This window comes from Astatotilapia calliptera, chromosome 20 (genome assembly GCF_900246225.1).
Source record: "Astatotilapia calliptera chromosome 20, fAstCal1.2, whole genome shotgun sequence".
In the NCBI taxonomy this organism is placed as follows: domain Eukaryota; kingdom Metazoa; phylum Chordata; class Actinopteri; order Cichliformes; family Cichlidae; genus Astatotilapia; species Astatotilapia calliptera.
The window spans coordinates 27,875,076-27,897,572 of record NC_039321.1 but is presented as its reverse complement, the minus strand read 5'-3'; the positions used below and the strand labels follow the sequence as shown (position 1 = coordinate 27,897,572).

Here is a 22,497-nt window from a genome sequence, read left to right as displayed (position 1 = left end):
GACACAGCACGCGACTGCTGAGGGGGGGCTTCATTTGAGAAAAGGCACAAAAGGCGACAGGGAGGCGGTAGAGGCAAAGTTTTGTTAAAAGAAAGAAAGAAAACAGGACAGCTGGCTGGTAAGTGCTGGCCGAGAAGACCACGCTCTCCTCTTTCCTCCGCCATGATAATGAAGAATTGTGTACAGCGTGAGCCATTCACACATTAACATAAATAAAACATAATTAAAATGACAGAGAAATATACTTTTAATTGCTGTTTAGTTTCCACAAAGCTATATTTAACCATGTGATCTTCTTTGTAATTCATTTCCATGTAATTCGCTTACATTCATTATTATTATTATTATTATTATTATTATTATTATTATTATAATATTTGATGCTGGTCCTTTTATTATTACTTTGCCTTAGACAATGTTGCACGTTTACTCTTCACTACATTTATTTGACATCTGTAACCAACTCCTGCTCAAGTTCTTACACAAAATACATGTGCGTAACTTATGAAATGCTAAACTATATAAAAAAATTTTAATTATGAGAATAGCCTTTAGGCTATTTGCATGCGTACAATTATACAATAATGTTACCTCACATCTTAACTTTAAAAGTACAGCACTTATGTGTTATTGCACATTTAAAGTTGTTCTGTTAATTCAATTTGCACATGTGGGTTTCTTTTGTGTATGACATAATTGCTAAAACTACTTAAAATAAATTCTGAAACAGCAAACTGGCTACTACTATGTGCCCTCAGCCGGTTGTATCAGTGACCCTTGGGTATTCCTAGTCTATAGATGATGAAAAGCCTTCTCCAGATGGCCTGTGCTTTCTCCTCTCATGGCGTGATGGAATGAAAAGATCAGCTAATTAAGCAGAGTCCCATATCCATGTGAAAGAACCGTGAGAGCCCTCGGGGAGTGGAGCCGCATGCAAATCAGTCCCCAGTGCTTTGAATGGTGTCCAGTGCAACAAAACATCACAGCAAGCTATAAACCTTTCATTTCCACAGCACTCAGACACTCTAAAAAAAATCCCAAGTCATGACAGAGAAGAATAAACAAACATGCATATTTTGCAGTGTTGGGGAATTTTTATTCATACAAAACAGCTCTGTTGAAAATGTTCCTCTCAGCAGTTGCATAATGGTCTTTACAACGGACAGAATCAGGCTTAACTGATATCTCATGCTCATTTGATCCTGGAAGAAGCATGTGAAACTAATTTGGAAAAAAAAATAGTATAATTAGTATAGAAAAACATTTTAAAAAATCCAGACTCATAGCTCAGTGCGAGCTTTCTCTATTATTTCACTTCCCAATCAGAAAAAGAACTGTGACTGACTTTATGGAAGTACACTATATTGCCAAAAGTATTCACTCATTCATATTCAGTCTAGCTGTTTCAATCACTTGTGTGATAAAATCAAGAACCTAGCACGCAGACTGCTTGTACAAACATTTGTGAAAGAATGGGTTGCTCTCAGGAGCTCAGTGAATTCCAGCTTGGTGCAGTGATAGGATGCCACCTGTGCAACAAGTCCACTTGTGGAATTTCCTCATTACTAAATATTCAACAGTCGGCTGTTAGTGATATTACAACAAAGTGGAGGACATTTGGGAATGAAAGCAACTCACCCACTAAGTGGTAGGTCATTTAAAAATCACAAGGATGGGGTCAACGGATGATGAGGTGCAAAGTGCGCAGAGGTCAGCAACTTTCTGCAGTCAATCTCTCCACACTTCTTGTGGCCTTCAGAGTTGCTCAAGAACAGTCTGTAGAGAGCTTCATGAAATGGGTCTCCATGGCCGAGCAGCTGCATCCAAGCATCACGTAACCAAGCACGAGCGTTAGGTACAGTGGTGTGAAGCGCACCGCCACTGGACTCTACAGCAGTACTGACCTGTTCTCTGGAGTGGCAAATCACGCTTGAGTCTGGGTTTGCTAGTTGCCAGGAGAACAGTACTTGTCTGACAGCACTGTGCCAAGTATAAAGTTCGGTAGTGGAAGATTATAGTGTGAGGTTGTTTTTCAGGAGTTGAGCTTGACTCCTTAAGAAACTCTTAATGCTTCTGCGTACCAATTCATTTTGGACAATTTCATGTTCCCAACTTTGTGGGAACTTGACCGACCTGCACAGAGTCCTGATCTCAATCTGACAGAACACCTTTGAGATGAATTAGAGTGGAGAGTGTGAACCAGGCTTTCTCATCCAACTAATGGAATTTTTTGACCTTCTGGAAGAATGGTCAAAAATTCCCACAAACACATTCCTAAACCTTGTGGAAAGCCTTCTTAGATGAGTTGAGTCTGTTGTAGCTGCAAAGGGTGGGCTGAGATCATATTAAACACTACAGATTAAGAATGGGATGTCACTCAAGTTCCTATGCATGTGAAAGCAGACAAGAGAGTGCTTTTGGCAAAATAGTGTATTTCTGGATTACATGTTAGCCTGGTATGAGTGATTGCTTAAACAAAATGTGATAACTCAAAGTACATTGTGAAGAAACGTAAAGCAAAATGGTGTATGCGGGATGTAGCTCTGTAGACTGTGAACATCCAGATTTAGGGCCACTATGGTGAGATGCTGCAGGGGCTGATGGGAGAGCCTCAGGGCCTCACTGCTCAAACGTCTGTGTGCGCCTCAGGTTGTCCTTCACACGGACAAACTCTGGGATCTTCTGCTGACTCTCTCGCTGCCTGATCTCCTCCTGCTCGTACTGTTGGGGGGAAGGACATCAGTTTATCCCAACAAAGTTAAAGAGAAAGCCTGAGAAGAGCCAGGTTGTATTCTGTTAGTATTTTGTGAAATCCCTCTCAGTTATGTGCCTCTTACCTCTTGCAGTTTCTGCTGCCTCTTGCGGAGCTCCATCTCCAGGTCTGAGGGCTGTCGTTGTGCCATCTCCGCCTCCTTGTGCAGCTCCAGTCTGCGCTGCTCCAACACTCGCTTCAGCTCCGGTTTCTCCTCCAGCAGCAGACCCCTTCAAAGTCAGAGCTACAGTTTTACCGACACATGCAAACACAAAATTCCTGCCAATCTCTGTTTCAGTGGGTGACGACTTTAAGACCACAGAGTAAAAGGAGTTTTCGGCGTACCGTTTATGGCTGAGCAGCAGCTCTCGGTGCAGGTTATGATAGCTCGGCGCTTCTGTTGAGGAGCCGTTGAGTTTCTTCTGCTCACTGCTGCTGTCACCTGTGGATGGACCAACTCAAAATTCTTCTTAAAGCTCATAATGTGAAAAAGAAAACAAGTTTGACTCTACCTTGTTATTAACTATCACATGGTAACAGAATGTCCTCATAGTTTTGATTGTTGGAGATACAGAATTGTAACATTTAATCGAAGTGTCATTGAAGATCATTTTAAACACAGAATACACTGCTTCATTCACCCGGCAGTACTGATGGATGAAGCTACTTAATATAAAAGATGATTATTTCTAGCTAATTCTAATCCTACTATAACGACTATATATTTGACTGATAGCAATATTTGATTGGTAACATATACATGATTCTGCTATCAATCAAATCTAATCTATCATTCAACATTTGTGCTTTAAACTACCTTTTTTGAGAAGCCCATATCCCAGTTTCTGTGAGATGTCATATGCAGTCAAACAAGAGAAAAAGAAAAAACGAAGCTCTTTGTTAGTGATTTCACAAGTTAATTACTTTGCATGTGAACACTGATGCACACAGCCTGGTTTGTCAAAACATCTTTGCTGTGATCGTCCCTTCATGTGACAGAGGGTATAATTAGCTAAAGGCTAAAAAAGACGGTGCCTGCTGTGCTGCTTAAGTACGTGAGCTTCGTTTAATGAAGGTGACATAACAGCTCTGCCAGTCTGTCAGAGAGGTAGTTATGCAGTTTTGGTGTGTGACACAGAGCTTTATTTGTAGTGGCAAATAAAATGATGTAACCACACAGAGTCAGGCCACTTACAGTGGAAGGAAAACGTGGTTGTAACACAATCGTTTACTTCTGCCACACCCACTGAAACCGGATAGCCAGGAGACACAGATTACAGCGACCAGGGAGCAGATGGCAGGTGCTGTTATGACTTGCGTTTCTCAGGCAAAGTCAGGCAAGCCAATAAGACCAAGACGCTGACATAAACAAGTCCAACAGCTGAAATATGATCCCAAACTCTGTATTTGGTATTGTGCCTTTTACTATTCCTGCTGTAGTTATAAGCCTCCAGATTCAGGGCCTTCTTGGGCCCCTGCAGGGGAGATAACCAGTCAGGTGTAAGGCCTGATGAAAGCCATTGTTCCAATTAAGGCCTGAAGGTTTCAGATGGATTACAGGAAGCTCTCACCTACTTGCAGAAATGCTCTGAAGTGTCAGACGTTAGCTTGATGATGCCGCTCTGTGATACTAAGCAATCTGTCTGTTGGACTGAATCAGTCAAAAGATACGTTTTTTGACCATTAATCATTATAATGTTGCTGCCAGATTAAAATACTTTATTCTTCTTAGGAAGTTCAACACAGCTGCCTTGTATCTTCAGGCTGTTTGTTCTTATGTAAAACCATCCAGGCTCCAAGATGACCTTGTTATGTAATCACTTCAGATGTGACTTTGATCAAAGATTGAACAGCAATGTTTTGACATTGCAATAATATTATATCAAATGTTCAAATCAGCTCACTGATCAGAACAATTCGGACTTCGAGACAGCATTTAAATGCCCACCATGGAGCTAAAATATGCACAATGAATTTTGTGTTTAAAACACATAAAAATGCAGAAAAGTCTTTAATGAAAACAGACATTGTGCTGCTAACATATATAGTTTCATAATAACAGAGATTAAAAATAACTATAATGAACTTGTTGAGTATTAGTGTCAATAATATTTAATCTGCAATAACAAGATTCTGTAAGAAGGCACAGTTTATATATTTGTGGTCAAAGTGTCCATCATATGAAAAGTTACATAACATCTACATACTTTAATCACAATAAACTTTGACTGTAAGCCCACTGAAGCAACACATGTGGTCTGACCAAAGGTGAACTAAACCTTTGACAGATGGACATCAGACCAGACACTGACCTCTCACTCACTAGACGGCGGCAGCGCTGCAAGTAAACAACTAGAAAACTCACTTTTTTTACAGCTGACCCCTCCATGGCAGGATGGTGGAGGCCCACTGTCTTGTGCCCAGCAGCAGCGTTCCTGTTTTAGTCCATTGCTAAAAGAATTGCACGTCCTCACTCTGTCGGTCAATCGTCTTTTTCCTTGCTGCATCCAAGGCCAGCATGTTGTTGATGACAGATCCACAGACTCAATGTGCCATCTAGCAGTAGTCAATAGTGGTAGTAGACACTGAAATCTTATTACGCCATTCTAGATTACTTCACAACCCCCACACGGCATAGGATGTTAGATTAGGTAATTGCCGCTGACACAAATGCAGCTTAAAACCAACCTAACACGGTACTATTACCAGTCGACTCCTCTTCCTCCCAGCCCATTAGCACTGACAGACAGTCCAGCAACAAAGGTCTTCAAAGAAACATAATATGGTGATGGTTGTCACAGTTTGGGGACTGAGACGATCATAGAAAACCCAAGTACAACCGGAAATGTCCTGCCATAAACTTTGTGAATGTTTACTGGTTAGATCTATAAGAAACTGGTACTGGTAAATAAACTGGTACAGATATCAAAATGTGCAAGAAGACTGTGTGAATGCATTGTTATTTGTTGTTTGTGAATGACTGTGTTTTCACTCTCATACAGGAGCTGCGAAAGTTTGTGCCACATCTTTACATCTTCAACCATGCGCTGATGTATTTGTACTTTAAATTCACTTTTTGTAGCAGTTAGGGAGGTTTGAATGTTTTACTAAAAAACAATACTGACTAAACACTTTATTCAGGTTAGACTTATGACGATACACACATACATCACACTGCATGTATTTAAGTGTGTATCAGTGTATGTGTAGTCACAACACAGTCTTTTCTTAATCAGTTCTGAGGACACAAAGACTTCCACATGCTGTATCTATTTCTGTGTTTTTCAGCTTACAAATACCCTACAAAAGTATTTATTTTGCATTTATTTATAATTGTTAGGTCCATTATAGTTATGTTAAATGTATCTGTGGCATAAACACTAAACAAGAACAAGAATAGATTAATTCTTGTTGTATAAATACAAGCTGAAATGTCATCTGGTGGGGTTTAGTCTACATACTTTACATTATATATACACACACACACACACACACACACACACACACACACACACACACACACACACACACACACACACACACACACACATATATATATATATCTATTAAAATAAATCTTTATTCTTATTATATTCTGCTGGCTCATAAAGACACACAGAATTTGCCAAAGGGAACAGTTAGAAAGTATTCTATTACATAACATAATATAAGACCAACAAAAACAGGAGGAAGTAAGAAAATTTTAAACTTATTTTACATAACTCTCTTTCTCTTTTACCATTACTTCCGTTTACCATTACTTCCGTTTACCATCCCATCATGGATGGTAAAAGGAAGTAATTTATGGGATCAACCATCCAAAGCAACAGAGAGGCGAAGAAGAGAGTGCAGGGAGGGTCGAGTGTTGGGGATTTCTGACAGAAGCAGAGCAGAGTGAGTGAAAGGGAAGGTTTACAAGATGGTAGTGAGAGAAGATCATGGGACTAACAAAAAAGACAGGAGGCCTGGTTGATAATGTTAAGGTTTTCACTGAGAGTGACCAGGATGGAAATGATTAGAAATAAATAACATCAGTGGGACAACTCAGGCTGAGAGCGTTGGAAACAATTTTAGAGATGGTTTGGGCATGTGCTGAGGGGGGATAGTGGATGAAAGACAAAAGACGATGAATATAGAGCTAGGGGCAGAGTAAGAGGGACACAGGTGATCTGCTGTGGTGATCCCAGAAGATGAAGACCTTTTAACACTTAAAAAGCTTTGCCTACATTTGAATTAATTCAATGAAATATATTTGAGGATTTAGGTGATGGTTTCATAATTTTGTTTTATGTATATTATGTTACTACTGGTGGCCACGTGATGTCGCTAAATAATCGTCGGAGTCGATGTCCCATAATCCCATGCGGCTTTTGGCTTTAAACCGGAAGCGGAAGCTCCGTATTCCTTATAGTTTGAATGGCTTCTGAGTGAATGGTTGTGTGTTTGAGTGAGTGCGTGAATGATATGTGCGTGTGTCGTGTCTGTGTTCATTTTAAAAACCTACACACTGATCTTATTTGATCCGGTCTGAGGTGGCTCTGCTCTGACCGGAGATGATAGGAAACGCGCTTGCGAGCCTTTGTGGCGATGTGCAGCCGGCAGAAACTTTCAGGGCCTCCACGCTCCGTGCCGTGGTTAGAGGTGATGAATTGATCAGATATACTAGCTCTGTGAGAGTTTGAGTTCATCTCAAGCTTCGCAGTGGTCAATGAGTACAGAGGCGATTCTGATCTAACCACAGCAGGAGGAACCGTGGAGGAGCACGACCTAAAGAAACGGCTGCTCGTCACATACGCTTATTCTAACGGTTAAAACGAGTTCAGACAGGCTTCGGACTGAAAATACCAGGAAAGCAAGGCTTACCAAACGCTCGTTTTCCTGGTAAAAACAGCTAGGCGTGTTAGTCCTAAAGTTGCTTCTTTAGTCAAAAGCAGTTTTTCTCCCTTAAAGCGACCGATTCAAAGGGAAAGGGGGAGAGTGGGAACAGAGCTATACGGGATTAATTCAATCAAGTAATTTAGATCATTTAAGGACTGACTTCTGTTGTATTTATTTTCAAAGATTGACTGTACAAGCTTTAATTGTTTTCCCAAAAATAAATAAAACGGGTTTGGCTTTAAAATAGTTATATTTACAAATATTATTAATCTCTATCCAAAGAGTTGAACTTTCTGACCTTGTCTAAAAAAAATACAATTTAATTTCCTTCAACGTCCATGGTTCTCCAGACCTGCAGCCAGCTCAACAGCTACACTGAGTCACAGTCCAGAGATAAGATGATCCAAATCCTCAGAAATGTTATCACCGCCCATTTCTGTTTTTGACCTGTGGAGATGTTAATTTAAAAAACCCATTAGGCACTTTTCGAATTTTCAGAATGTTCCACTTTGGCCACAATTTATATCTTAGGACTTAATGAATCGAATCTAAAACCTTCATAACACTTGTTTTTAAACTCTCGCACTCTTCGCATTAATCCATCATACTAATCTTCCCTGGACCAGTATCAGTTTGCATTTCAGGGGAAACTGGTCAACATAGACACACATAGATGGGCATGATAGGGTATAATAACATTTAAAACTCCCCATAACTGAACTGCAAACTTCATTAGAAATCTTTCTTATTAACGCTAACACAATATGCATCACCTGCACGTGTGAAATTATGTTTTCGAGTATTTTCTACTCTCCTTTTAGTTTCTAATATAGTATGTTATCATTTGGAAATCAAACATTTTAGGTGCATGCTGTACGTTTGTTATTGTATGGGTAAAATTCATATCTCGCGATAGCTTTGGCGCTGTGGTCGCCTTTGTGTATACACGTGATCTTTTTGGTCCAACCGGCTTTCAGCAGCAACTCGGCAAAGCGCGCGAGGTGTCTGTCCGTGTGCATGAACGTGCCTGGTTGTCTTGTAGGTTCCCTGTTGGGGTCACCATGGCCGAACCCAGCAAGCGGCAGAGGCTCAGTCACATTAACAGCAGCTCACAAACTTCGAGTAAAAGCTTACCGAGCATTTTCACGGACAGTCAGGACGAAGGACTCGAGGGGGAGGGTCGATTTGTGGAGGGATCCATACTTCGGATCACCATGAAGAACTTCCTGTAAGTTGCTGCTCCCCAGTTGACAGCGGTCAATGTCTGTAAAGTGAAACTGCCGGAACACCCCGATTTACCTGCTGATAGCTACAGCCAGATGACCTAGATAGCATATATGCTAACATTTTTCCACCAGTTTGCAATTAAAAGTTAAACCCTGAGCCCTGTAAACACGAGCAGGTCGTAGACCCACTGATGGAAGCTGCTACAGACCGACTATATGGTCCAGCAGCTACAGTTAAGTCCAAATGAGGTATTTTAGTGAGCTGTCCTATCTAATTGTACGATTTAAGGGGTCACATTCAAGGCAGGTGTTAAAATAGACTCGATATATTAAAGAAGGGCTTCCCCATTAAGAACTCGTTATCATTACGCCTGTTTCCATTGCTTTCTACTTCAAGGGGATGAGAATCACAGGCAGCTCTAGCTTAAAGCAAAGTGTCAAATCCAGCCAGTCAATAAAAATCCTGTACCCCCAGTCTTATAAATTCTGTATAAAAAGGCAGTGGAGCTTAACAGCGAGTTACATGCATCCCCTTTTTTCAGTCTGTTTCTAAACCATGTTCACACTCAGAGATGATAAGTAGATATTGATAACCTGTTCAGAGCTTCTTTTCCACTCAGAAAACTAACCAAGAGTCAGTTACTGGTATAAATTTTCATCTTACTGTCATCCATACCTGCCTGTAAGTTTTTTTTAATGAAAATTATGGCAGACTAAGTAAACATTCATTGCTATACAGACTATTCTACATTTATTAACTTGTTGATCTGTAATACATATTTGTATTATTGTCAACCAGCCTCCAAAATTGCAGAACCTGTGCAGGGATAAGAGTGGTTGTAAATAAGTATTTCACTGTGAGTCTGCCTGTCGCAAATGCTTAAGCAGTATGACCAGATGAACAGGTACCGTATGTGGGAAACTTCAGGTCTCACTAACAGACAGCCATTTGAAGTGTAAGATAGCAGTATTGCCACTTTTATGTTATTACGTTCATTTGTACTGTTAGTGTAGATTGCAATTATTTTAGGCGAGATGGAGCACCTTTGCTCTAAAACACTGCAGGAAACCCCTGAATGTCTACCTTGTACTCACAGAACGTACGACTACTCTGTGGTGCATCCTGGACCTAATCTGAACATGATTGTCGGGGCCAATGGTACTGGAAAGTCCAGCATTGTGTGTGCCATCTGTCTGTGTCTGGCTGGCAAGACAGCTGTTCTTGGCAGAGGTGATAAGGTAAGCCACAGAGCAATGCAAGTCATTGATTGATGCACTCCAAACGTATTTCGGATTTGTTTTCTTTTCAAAAGACCAGCAAATAAACATAATGTTAGCAGACTGGTAAACAAGCTGTATGTGGTGATAAGCACGCCTCTATGAAAATCTTTCATTGCTCTTTTGCAGCACATGCACTGTTGTTTCTCATCTCCCCGCCCCTTTAACAGTCAAAATATGATACTTTGAATTGAGCTCACATAGCAGATACTGCATTTGTTGACGATGATTATTGAATGGTGCTTTGTTTTTTTAAAGGTTGGGCTCTATGTCAAGCGTGGTTGCAAAAAAGGCCATGTTGAAATTGAACTGTAAGTTATGTGAAATACATTCCACACGCTACATTACTCTACTGCTCCGTTAGCGTTACATGTTTTCAGAAATTCTTCATGAATCTTTTCAGACAAGAAGTTTGAATTCTGAACCCTCATCTTTTCAAAAATGAAATGAAAATTTGCCAGAAGTTGTTACATCACCTGCATTATCATGTTCAGCATAGTGATATGACTCTAAACGCTAGCCTTTGTTTTTGTTTTTGAAGGTACAAAAGAGGTGGTAATGTGGTGATTTTTAGAGAGATACATGCGGAGAACAATCAGTCTCTGTGGATGTTGAATGATCGGCAGTGCAGCCAGAAGGCGGTGGAAGAGGAAGTCAAAGCTCTGCGCATCCAAGTCAGCAACCTCTGTCAGTTTCTACCTCAGGTATGTTTATACATCTGCAACATAAAGCTGCACAGATGCAAAAATATACAGTTTCATCACTGTTTTACTGGCTTTTTTCCCCCACGCAGGAAAAAGTGGGCGAATTTGCCAAGATGTCCAAAATTGAGTTGCTGGAAGCAACTGAGAAGTCAGTGGGCCCACCAGAGATGTATGAATACCACTGTGAGCTCAAAAACTTCCGCAATAAAGAACGAGAACTGGAGGTAAGCTCAAAGCCAGTGATCCAACAGGCAAAGTTTGATGTGGTAGAAATAAGAAGAAAAAACTGCAACAAAATTCATTCATGTTCGTTTTTTAAGTTGTCCTCCTCTTAAAGACATGTAACGGCAACATGGCTCTTTGCTTCTCTGTAGAACGTTGTGAAGGAGAAAGCAAGCTTCCTGGAGAAAGCCAAGCAGCGAAATGAAAGGAATAAACACGATGTAAACCGTTACTACGAAAAAAAGAGGCATCTGGATGTAATCGAGTTGCTCGAGAAGAAGAAACCATGGGTGGTGAGTGGTCGAGTGTAAACAAGAGAAATGAGCACAGCGCACATGTGGAGAGAGAAACTGAATTAACTGTGTAAGCTGTTTCTGTTTCCTTGTGATATTAGGAGTACGAGACCACCCGTAAGGAACTTGAGGGTGTGAAGAAGGAGCGCGACGAGGCCAGAAAGCAGCTTTCAAGCCTGAAGCAGACCCAGGCGCCCATGGTGAAGAAGATCCAACAGATTGACGAGCAGCTGAAGCCAACAGAGGCACAGATAAAGGATAAGGTGACAAATCAAAGGCTGGTACTCTGTAACGGGTCCAGTTTCACGAGCAGATGCAGGGATACATTATTTTTTTTCTAAATTTATTCAATACAATTTAGAATCCGTTTTAAAATCCTTTTATTGGTTTTTAAATCTCTAAATGGTTTGGCACCTGTTTATTTGTCTGACTTGTTGAAGCCCCACGTCCCCACTCGTTCCCTTCGGTCAGCTGAGCAGTTGCTGCTTTCGGTCCCAAAGTCACGGCTGAAACTTGGAGGAGACCGAGCGTTCTCTGTTGCAGCGCCGATGCTTTGGAATAACCTTCCTCTCCATATTAGACAGGCTACATCAGTGCCAGTTTTTAAGTCTTTATTAAAAACCTATTTTTATTCCCTGGCTTTTAACTCTGTGGGTAACTGACTTTTTTTTTAAAATTAATTTTATTGCTATGTCTGGTTTCTGCTATCTTATTACTATATGCATATTTGTATTGTAGAGCACTTTGGTCTACCAGGTGTGCTTTTAAAGTGCTATATAAATAAATGATGATGATGATGATGATTTTGTAGTAAATGAACTCTGAATTAGAGACTGTAAAATAAGTTCATATTGCAATTTCAGTTCACAAGTCCTGTAATGATGGTGGTGAAGATGAGGTTGTTGTTTTTCAGACTGCTGCCATCAAAGAAGCCTCGCTGAAGTGCAAACAGAAACAAGATCAGCTGGATCGAAAAAACAAAGAGGTACGGCTGTGTTTTTGTTTTTACATTTGGTACAGACTAAATTAATAAAACGTTGTGCTTTTTATCTTGTACTTAATTGACATAAAGCAGACTTTTGTTAATACACGACTGCTCTCTCCACTCCTCTCTGCAGATTGACGATATTAAACAAAAATGCAGACTTAAGCAGATGGAGGAGGAAGACCACCAGAAGCGAATCAGCAACACCAGAAGAACCATCGAAGACCTGAAGGCGGAGCTTGCCAAAGTTGGCGACCAGCCGGATGTAACCCCGCGCATCAACGCCGTCAACGCTGATCTGAGGCGCATTCAGGAGGAGAGAGCCAAGATCGAAGGGGAGAAGGGCGACCTGCGCAGGGAGAAGGACAACCTTTGTGCTGAATCTAGAAGTGAGCTTCCCAAAACAATTTGCATAAACAAAGATGACTTCTTTTGTTTTCTTTTTTTGGCGCACATTTCGCTGACAAAAGCACATTATGTGCAACAGCTTTACATGTAGATTCTATTCTATTTTCTTTATCAGTGTTGGAGAAGAAGCTCAACGACATGAACAACATGATGAATGCCAAAGTGGAGAAGCTGCGAGGACGTCACAGGGACACACACGCTGCCCTCCAGTGGCTCAGACAGAACAAGCAACTCTTTCGTGGAAACGTCCACGAGCCCATGATGCTGGTGGTGAGTTTCACTGAACTGTGACAGGACGTGCTGCACGTAAAGCGCTCTCTGTAGCATTTAGAAGCTATGCAGATGTTTCACGTGCAGTTTAGATGGAAGTGTGCGAATGTGTTTTCAACAGCCCTAAATTATAGAAGTGAAAAAAAAACCCAGACAAACTCATGAGATCCGGTTCCGATTTAACAAACAACTCGTATCTAAAAGCATTTAAATCCACGATTCTTTCTCCACGTTTAATGATGAATTTCAGCCATGTTTCTGTTTTCCAGTTGAGAAAAGCCACTTATTAAATGATCATATACTGCTTATAAATGGTTCAAGAGGGGTGGGTGATATAGCCTCAAAATTATATCATGATATTTCACGGATGTTATAAAAAAACTGAATAATGTTTTATCAGTGATTGCAGCTTGCACTCAGCTGAATTTATTAGTATAAACAAAATTAAATATATTTTCCTTTATTTTTTTCCCAACAAGCTGCTGTCGTTGCTGGCAGACTAGCTCCTTCAGAACATGACTGCATTGCCACAGGGTGCCAGCAGCATTATTGTGCAATAGTAGTGACACAGCATTATATACAGTGACACTAGAACGAAAGTAGCCTATGTGGTGCTTTTCATGAAAATTCTTAAACGTTATTTTTCGTTTTCTGATAAGAGACAAAAACAATAAAAACGTTCCCCACACCCAGCCCTGAGATTACAGCTACAAGAGACAAAGAAAAAGAAAAACCCACTAGGGTGGATATTCACAAGACAAACATAGTACAGATGAATGGGGTGGGCTTCTCCTTTACTCACAATCAGTTTAAATGCACCACGATACAAACAATGGATGCATTTTATGGCTGTTTTTAACATATTCAATGGCGACTAAGTCACTCAAAAGTTTCACAGAGAGTTCACTCTGTTCTACCTCGCTTTTTCTAACTGCAGCATAGAAAGTATTTTTCTAAGGTACTCTCTGAGTTACTCTGAAGATGGAGAGGTACTACAGTGATTCTGCAACAATGGCAGGGCCTCGAAAATGTTCTTCCAAGTACTGTTCAATTGTTGGCAGTGCCAAAACACGTGAACTGGTGTAGCTGGGCCTTGATGGGAGGGTAAGCATGTTGCCTAACACTAGTGTGTGTGTTTATCATTTGAATATTGTATACAAGGTGCTACTTTAAATTGGCTCAGGCACTATTTAGTGCAAAAGAGGAAGAATGAACACACCCTATTCAGTGCTGCCAGAACTCCCAGTTCAGTGATTAGGGCTAAAATGGGATTCTGGTTATGGCATAAGTTATAATGTAGCTCTGACACAGAAGTATAATTCAGGTGTAACTTGCAAATGTCTCTGTTGTTTGACTGAAGTGGTGAAACAAGTTTCTTTCCACCTTCAGCGGGAACAGTTTTCTTAGTGTTGTGCTCTGCTGGAGTTTGTTGTAGTAGCTCCTTTTTTAGCTGCTAAATCACCATCAGAGTGGCACGAGGTGTGATGAGACACTTTTCCATCGCTTAAAAATTCATAACTGGCATTATATCAGATGATGTGATACCGAACCACCCTACCAAACACCAAACACATTGCATCTCACAGGATAAACGAAGACTTCCTTGTTAAGTGTTTGGATTGGTTTACTTTTGTTAACTCGCTCTCTATTTTACAGATCAATGTGAAGGATCACCGCTTTGCTAAGTATGTGGAGAACCACATCTCATTCCACGACCTCCGTGCGTTCGTTTTCCAGAGGAAAGACGACATGGAGAAGTTTATGATCGAGGTCAGAATGCTGCAGGCTGCCGACGTCGCCTGCTTGGAGGAAAATATTTCATCCGATTAGAAATGTTAGTGAAGCTAATGATGTGTTTGATCTGTGGTGACCCTCAGGTCCGTGACAAGATGAACTTGAAGGTGAACTCCATCTGTGCTCCGGAGGAGTCATGTTCTAAGCGACCGCCATCCCGAAATATTGAGTCCCTGAGGTGAGAGAAAATAAATTTAGTTCAATTTTTTAAAAATCGATACAGTATTGTTTTTTTGTTGTTGTTCTTTTTTATCCTGATGCATCTGTTGCATCTTTTTACTTCTTCTTACTGGCTTTCAGGCGTTTTGGGTTCTTCACCTACCTCCGAGAGATGTTTGACGCCCCCGATGAGGTCATGAGTTACCTCTGTCACCAGTACAGGGTGCATGACGTGCCAGTGGGCAATGAGCGAACCAAATCCATGATTAAAACGGTACGCTTGTCTTCAAAAAAAAAAGCTTCTTAATGTAAACTAATAAAACCCCACATTGTTCTCCTTAACATCAAAATCTCCTGGGAGTCCGTCGCTTTTAACTTTGGTTGTATTTATTGCTTTTGTGGTGGAAAGACTTTGACACTGACCCTGATCTGTCTTGTTCAGGTGATTGAGGAGCCCTACCTCAAGGTGCTGTACACAACAGAGGAGAGGTACACTGTCAAAAGGTCCTTTTACTCAAACAAGATAAGCACCAGCAACTCTGTGGTGCACCCTTCCCAGTACCTCACCATCACTGTGGATGCTGAAGAGAAACGGCAGCTAGAGCAGCAGATGAAGGTAGGAAACAGTTGTGTGAAGAGAGCTGGAACGACAGCAGCACCTCAAGACATTTCAGTATATTATATTGCTTAAAGTCCGTGTAAAGCAGTAATAAATGTGCGCTTTGAGTTTGTCATGTAACAGAAAAATGTGCTTTAAACCACTCAAGGATTAACAAAATTCACCAAGTGTATAAGATTAGGTTTTAAAATTGTTAATAAATGTGCTCTGAAACACTGAGGGGCATGTCCGATCGAGGGGGTTGATTGCTTGAGTGTTAGGCAATTTGGACAATACTAGGCAGGCAAAATGAGCCGGGTTTGTTTTAAGGGGGAAATTACCAAAAACCCTTCATGCAAAACTGATGAAAAAAAGTTTTGTGTGTATCTGCACACTTTAGTAAAACTTAGGTGACCTACTTTTCACTTGTTTTCTGCAAACTTTTTTTAAACATGTGCTTCATTCTCCTGTGCGACCAGTCCTGTGAGTCAAAGCTGCGAGACATCGACGAGCGGATGAAGGCCTTGCAGAAGGAAGCAGTCGCACTGGACCGCCGTGACAATGAGCTGTTGGCAGAGAAGAAGGGTCTCTCTGAACTAAAGGGGAAAAAACGACAACTGGAGCAGAAAATTAGTACCAAACAGGACAGGTAAGCTTCATTTAAAGGGACAAAATGCTTAACAGTGACTTTTGTCATATGTCTTAAATGATCTTCACAGAGGCATCAGCTTGGTTATGAGATTTCAAAAACTCATCTGTCTCTGTGTTTAGTCTGAAGCAGATGGAGCAGAATATTATTGACCTGACAAAGATTGAGGAGGAGACTAAAGAAAAAATTGCAGCTGTAAATGCTGAGAAAGTGACCATAGTGACTGCATTCATGGCCCAAATGAAGGTATGAATAAGGGAACCTGACTGCATTGCTTGTGTTAGCTGTGGTAGAATGGCATTAAGCCCTTCTCTGTTTTTATATCATCTTTATAGCAGATATTATTGAAAACATCTACGATTTAATAATTTCACGATTGCATTTTTTTCTATTCACTTGTCTGCATGACCTTCAGCTGAGAGCCAAGCTGACGATGGAGAAGGTGCATCTGGCGTTGGAGACGGTGGGGCTGACGGCAGAGAAGAACAAACTGGAGAATGACTGCAGAGAAGGTGCCTCTGAGCTGAGGACCACTGATGTAAGTATTTAGATGGGGAGCTTGCTCGTCTGAGGATCGGGAGGTTTTGTATCGCAGATTTATGCTTACTTGTCATGTTTGGGTTTTTTTAAGCAAAAATGCAGTCGTCTGGAGCAGAGAAAGGTGCAGCTGACAGACCAATGCAAAGGGCTGTTGAAGAGAGCAAAGGCGATCTGTAAGATGCAGCCTGATCAGTCATTACCCGAAGACCTGCGTAATGTGAGTGTTCTTCACAGTTTTATTGGTGAATATGTGAAAGAGACTTCCCCCTCTATTCACTCTGTGTAAAATATTACCCTTATAATATATTCTAATCTCTGCAGTGAAGCTCCTCAGAGCCTAAAATTCAAATGAGTTCACAGCTCTTTTTTTTTTGTTAAATCAGGCTTTCAGCAAGCTCCCCGACACGCTGGATGAGGTCGATGCCATGCTGAATGAGGAGCGCTCCAGAGCCGAGTGCTTCACTGGCCTCAGTGAAAATGTAAGGACGCATAGAAATCAGGTCTTCATTTATGCTGCGGGACTTCTGTCTTCAGCGTGGTCGTAACTTCAGTAAGAAAGCAGTTTGGAAATGTTAATAAGCATGCATTAGAACAGGGATGCCAAATTCATTTTACATGGTGGGCCACACACAGCCCAGTTTGATTTTAAGTGGGCCGGACAAGTAAAGTTCCTCTTTCTTTCAGGAGAAAGAACTTTCACTAGACATTTAGAAAAGAAAAAGAAGCAACAGTATTTCTTATTTTTCTGCATAATAAGGAAATGCTGCTGTAGTAAATTAAACAAATATCAGCATGATTTAAATTGTAAGCTTGTTTGTTTTTGTAATTGTCCAGTGGGCCGGATTGGAATCTTTGCTGGGCTGATACTGACCCCCGGGCCTTATGTTTTACACCCCTGCATTAGACCTTAAAAATGCCCTTTTGTTCAGACAATTAGTTTTATTTTTACTTAACAGTTTATTCCATTTATGTTCTTATTTGAAATATTAAATATAAATATATACAAATATTGAACCTCTCTTGACTTGAAAGGTTGTCGATGAGTACAACAGGAGAGAGCAGGAGATTAAACAAATGGAGAAAGAGCTGGAAGAAAAGAGCAACGCCCTGAATGCCTACCGACAGAACATATCTGAGGCGAGTGATTACCTGGTTTCACAGAAATTGTCCAGTTTATCATTTGTTGTGTGACAGAACGGCTCTTGGGGTGTAATGATGTGTATATTTGGACTTTTTTTCTTCTGTGTCACAGGCTAAGGAACGCTGGCTTAATCCTCTGAAACATCTGGTTGAACAGATAAACGAGAAGTTCAGTGCTTTCTTTCGCTCCATGCAGTGTGCAGGAGAAGTTGATCTGCATTCAGAGAATGAGGTAATTGCAGAGTCACAGCACACTGCTGAGGTAGAGGTCTCCCTTTGCATCACCTTTAACCACTTATGATTGAGCACAAGTTCATTGAAAACTGAATTTTGAATAGATATGGTAGGCTGTTTAACTGAGGGAAATATTAAACTGTATCCATATTTTTAACGGATGCATCAAATTGGAAAGGTTAAAAATATAGATGGGGTTGCCTTATTATTTTTCACATTATATTTCTTCATAATTCAGCATGAATTTAGTTTAACTGAATATATTAGTGTCCTCTAGACTTAAAATAATTAAACTTAAATTGTCCAGTTTATCAGCGGTAGGACAGTTATCTCTCATGCGGTCGTACTCACATCAATTCAGTAGATTTATTGATGATTAAATATCACTCGCAAAAATCTTATCCACTTTTTTGTGAGTGGATAAGATTTTTATGAGTGTCTTTAGAAACAAAAAAAAAGAGAATACTGGGTCTTTCCACTGCAGGAGGAGTACGACAAGTACGGGATCCGCATCCGGGTGAAGTTTCACGCCACCACCCAGCTCCACGAGCTGACGCCTTACCATCAGAGTGGAGGAGAGCGCAGCGTCTCCACCATGCTTTACCTCATGGCCTTGCAGGAGCTCAACCGCTGTCCCTTCAGAGTGGTGGATGAGATCAATCAGGTAGTTCTTACACACAGTCTCAACAGTGCGACCGTAACAAAGGTGCACATGAGCTGCAGGTAGTGTAATTATTAGGGAAACCCAGGTACGAGTTTCTCTTTACTGCCCATTTTCTTCTTTTCCTGCACACATTTATTTATGTGCAAACCACTTCACACAGACAGATTTGAAAAGAGCTCAGCTTATGTGCCGCTGCTTTCATGAAATTAACATTTTAACAACTTTAATAAATAGAACTCAGATCACGCCGACAGGCATTCACACAACAGTAGTCATCAATTGCCTTTATTAAAGAGTCTGAGCCCACCTGTTTCTTTATGCAGGGAATGGATCCTGTAAATGAAAGAAGAGTCTTTGACATTGTGGTCCGCACAGCCTGCAAAGAGACAACGTCCCAGTACTTCTTCATAACACCTAAAGTAAGTGTTCTATGTTCATGCAGACTGCCTGTCTGAAAGTCCCAGTGGTACCAAGGAGCTGTTTATGTGCCACTTTATGCCAAATAGTCAGACTGTTTGGACTAAAGTATTGGGCTGCATCACTTCATCTTTGAGTCAGATTGCCACAGGTATATAAAATCAAGCACTTAGCCATACAAATGTTTGTAAAAGAATGGGTTCTAAAGAGCTCACTGTATTCAGATAATAGTATTAGGTTTTTTATTTTATTTAATCTTGAAATATTTTTTTTGTTTTATATGAATGCACGACAGCCCAGTGCTCTTAATTTCTTCCTGCTGTGTTTGCCTACAGCTGCTGCAGAATCTTACGTATGCCGAGGAGATGACCATCCTTTGCATCCATAACGGCCCCCACATGCTCTCCCCCAACCAGTGGGACGAGAGGGCTTTCGTCAGACGGTGTCTTGAAAGAAAAGCCAGGGCATGAGCCCCCTGGAATGACCTGTGCTCCTTGAAACTCTTTTAAAAAGAATTATTGGGTGTATTTTTTCACTTAATGTTCAGAATCCTTAATCTGCCATTTTTGCAGTTTTTTGTTTTTGTTTTAATTGTATTTGGCATCTATAAATCAGATTAAGAGAAAAGTGTTCACACATAATATCTGTCATTAGTTTTCATCATTTGCACATTTTCTTATTTATGCAGCCAATATCTTGTGTCATATGTGTCTTTAACAGTTGGCTCGTGTTTATATATTTGAATAAAATGTACTGCTGTTTCTCTTCTACGCTGGTCTTTAATGAAAAACACAAACAGAATAAAGAAGCATTGAAAGAACTCGTTTATTTTCAGGGCCGAGGTCAGCAGTTGTTAGAGATGTTAGCTCTTGAAGCTTCATGCGGAGCTGAAGTTCTTGTGCTTTGTAGAGCAGCCCCTGTCTGAAGACGCCTGTGAAGCAAAGATAAGTGCATTGTGTTTGTATTTGGACACACCTGACTCCAGACAAAGACACTCCTCCCAGGGTCAGTGGATTAGGGTTGGAGTTGCAGTTTTAGAAGTATTAGGTTTCTCTGAGCTGATGAAACATTTGCAGTTCATTGTGATTGATTTAACCAAGCTTTACCTGTGTGTCAGCTGATGCGAATAGAGCGCCTCTGTTTGTCGACCCACACTGTGATTCCATTTTCTGCTTCCTCCATCTCTAAGTTTGCCTCTTTCCTGTAAAAGTACATACAAATAATCTTAACACAGTTGAACTACCTGATGCACCACTGCCAAAACATCACAAACACCCGCCTGTGGTCTTCAGAGACAGTCTCCTTCTGGTACAAAATCTGGTTCTTGCTCCAGAAGCAGTTCTTGTGGTGATCGTAGACCGCGTTTAGCTGAAGGTCGAGGCTGTCGTTTGGAGTCTGTGGTTGAGTACAGATCAGTCGTTCAAAGTAGAGATACTTCAGCCTTTCTGTGGTTTCATAAGTGAATGCTGACGACATACCTGTGTACAGTTCAAAATACTCCGCTGGGTGCTGGACACAGTGGCTGTGTCGTGGAGGCGACTCCAAGGTTCCTCAGTCTGGGCGATGTGAGTTGGTTTATTGTATGTTTTTTTCTGCAGGATAAGAAATAAGACTAATTCCAAATTTCCAAAGAAACAATATGCATAGATTCCAAATTTCAAACTTATTTACATTTTTAAGCATAGAACGACATCCACGTAGAATGAAATCTTACAAATGGTTTTTATAATTCTTATTTGTTTAAGTTAATTTTTTTAATAACTTCATTAGATAACAATAACTAAGTGCACTAGGTAACATGCTTTGAAATGTTTTACCGTGTATTTTTAAATACTGCATACCTAGATTTAATTTACTTCATTTATCAGTTACCTACATATCAAGTGACATTATAAGGATTAGGTACCCGTGTCCAAATCTACTTTTCAGTCCTTAATTATTTATCACACTGTTAAGCAGTGGTTATACATAATTTCAGCAGGGGAATACTAGGACTGTGTGAGTCACTCCGTGCCACCGTGTTCCCCGGTAAGTTAAAAAAAAAACAACACATGTCATTAATATTTTAAAATGACAATAAAAGTAACAAAGGAGCCAAATAATCTGCTCCAATCCAGACAACAAGATATTTATTTGCTCCTCTGGCTCTGTACTTCTGTTCATTTCAGTTTTAAAAAAAAAAATAGATAAATAGATACTACAATTCTGATGTTGAAATTAAATATTTTATGTTAGTACTAAAAAATCTATGTGTGAGATGTAAACAGAGATTTGAGGAGTAAATGTGACCTTCTCATGAAAACAATTAGGTCCAAAAGAAAACACTAGTTGTAGCATCCCAGTTTTTCAAAACAGACCAAAAAGCTTTGTGGAACAGAGTCCTTTAGACTAAGAAAATAGGAAACTTACAGGTGTCAGAACACTGGAAGTAAAGAACAAAAATATAATGTGTTAGAATATTTATGTATACATTTATACTTATATTTATAAGGCCCAGATGGTATTCTTATTAAAAAGTAAGACCTTGTAATACAGCCTGCAACTAAGGGTGTAATTCCCCCAGTGTAAAGTAAAATTTCAGTATAGTTTTTGTGAAATCAAAAACATCATGTACACTTAATAATATGTAATTACTTTCTTTCTTCTTTTTACACCATATTTATCATGCAAAATTTGGAAATATCGTTAGTTTCTCGGCTAAAATACTCGGTACTTACTCACTTCTTAAAATTACTCACAGTATAACTTGTTACTTCTTTCCAAAAAAAAAAGTGTTGCCCTTTTACAAGTAAATTACACCCTAATTTCATAAAAAACAAAACAAAAAACAAAGCAAAACATAGTACACTCTTAATAATAAAGTGCTACTAGTGTAAAAAGTATATTTTGGTATAACTTGTTGAACACAAAGCATCAATAACGCCTCCCGGAGGTTTCTTTAGGAGATAAAGTTATAGTAATTAAAGCTAACGCACCTGCTGCGGCCTGTAGATGCAGAGAGTGAGGTCGTTTTCTACCCTCGGAGAGGGGAAAGGATCCCGGTTTGACATATTTAGATCTACAAACACTGGTCCAGATTACTTTGTTTGATTTTTTCTTTTTGCGGCCTTTAAACGACTCTAGCTAAAGCAAGACGTTTACAACCCGGTTTCTCAGCAACAGCAAACTTCCGGTTAAACCTTTCACAGGAAAACGGTGATCGTTAAAAGGTAACTCGGACTCAGAGTAAAAACACCAAGCCAATCACATCCCAGAGTGTGAGAGGGAAGCCGCGCCTCCAGCACCT

The 22,497-nt window shown here is 40.3% G+C and overlaps 2 protein-coding genes and 1 non-coding gene across 3 annotated transcripts; 1 reads left to right on the top strand and 2 right to left on the bottom strand.

Moving 5' to 3' along the window:
* Positions 1-1,072: 1,072 nt before the first annotated feature.
* LOC113013790 (protein FAM107B) lies at positions 1,073-5,201 on the bottom strand. The gene is made up of 5 exons (XM_026154943.1): positions 5,118-5,201; positions 3,570-3,597; positions 3,098-3,194; positions 2,838-2,982; positions 1,073-2,721 (listed from the first exon to the last, which is right to left on the bottom strand). The coding sequence occupies exons 1-5, from the start codon at positions 5,139-5,141 to the stop codon at positions 2,620-2,622; spliced, it is 396 nt and encodes a 131-aa protein (XP_026010728.1). The 5' UTR covers positions 5,142-5,201; the 3' UTR covers positions 1,073-2,619.
* A 1,924-nt stretch (positions 5,202-7,125) lies between these two features.
* LOC113014056 (small Cajal body-specific RNA 2) lies at positions 7,126-7,487 on the top strand. Its single transcript, XR_003270923.1, has one exon.
* Positions 7,488-20,017: 12,530 nt separating this feature from the next.
* cfap276 (cilia and flagella associated protein 276) lies at positions 20,018-22,389 on the bottom strand. Its single transcript, XM_026153275.1, has 5 exons — positions 22,187-22,389; positions 20,690-20,803; positions 20,491-20,606; positions 20,318-20,412; positions 20,018-20,142 (listed from the first exon to the last, which is right to left on the bottom strand). The coding sequence occupies exons 1-4, from the start codon at positions 22,259-22,261 to the stop codon at positions 20,325-20,327; spliced, it is 393 nt and encodes a 130-aa protein (XP_026009060.1). The 5' UTR covers positions 22,262-22,389; the 3' UTR covers positions 20,018-20,142; positions 20,318-20,324.
* Between the last annotated feature and the right edge of the window lie 108 nt (positions 22,390-22,497).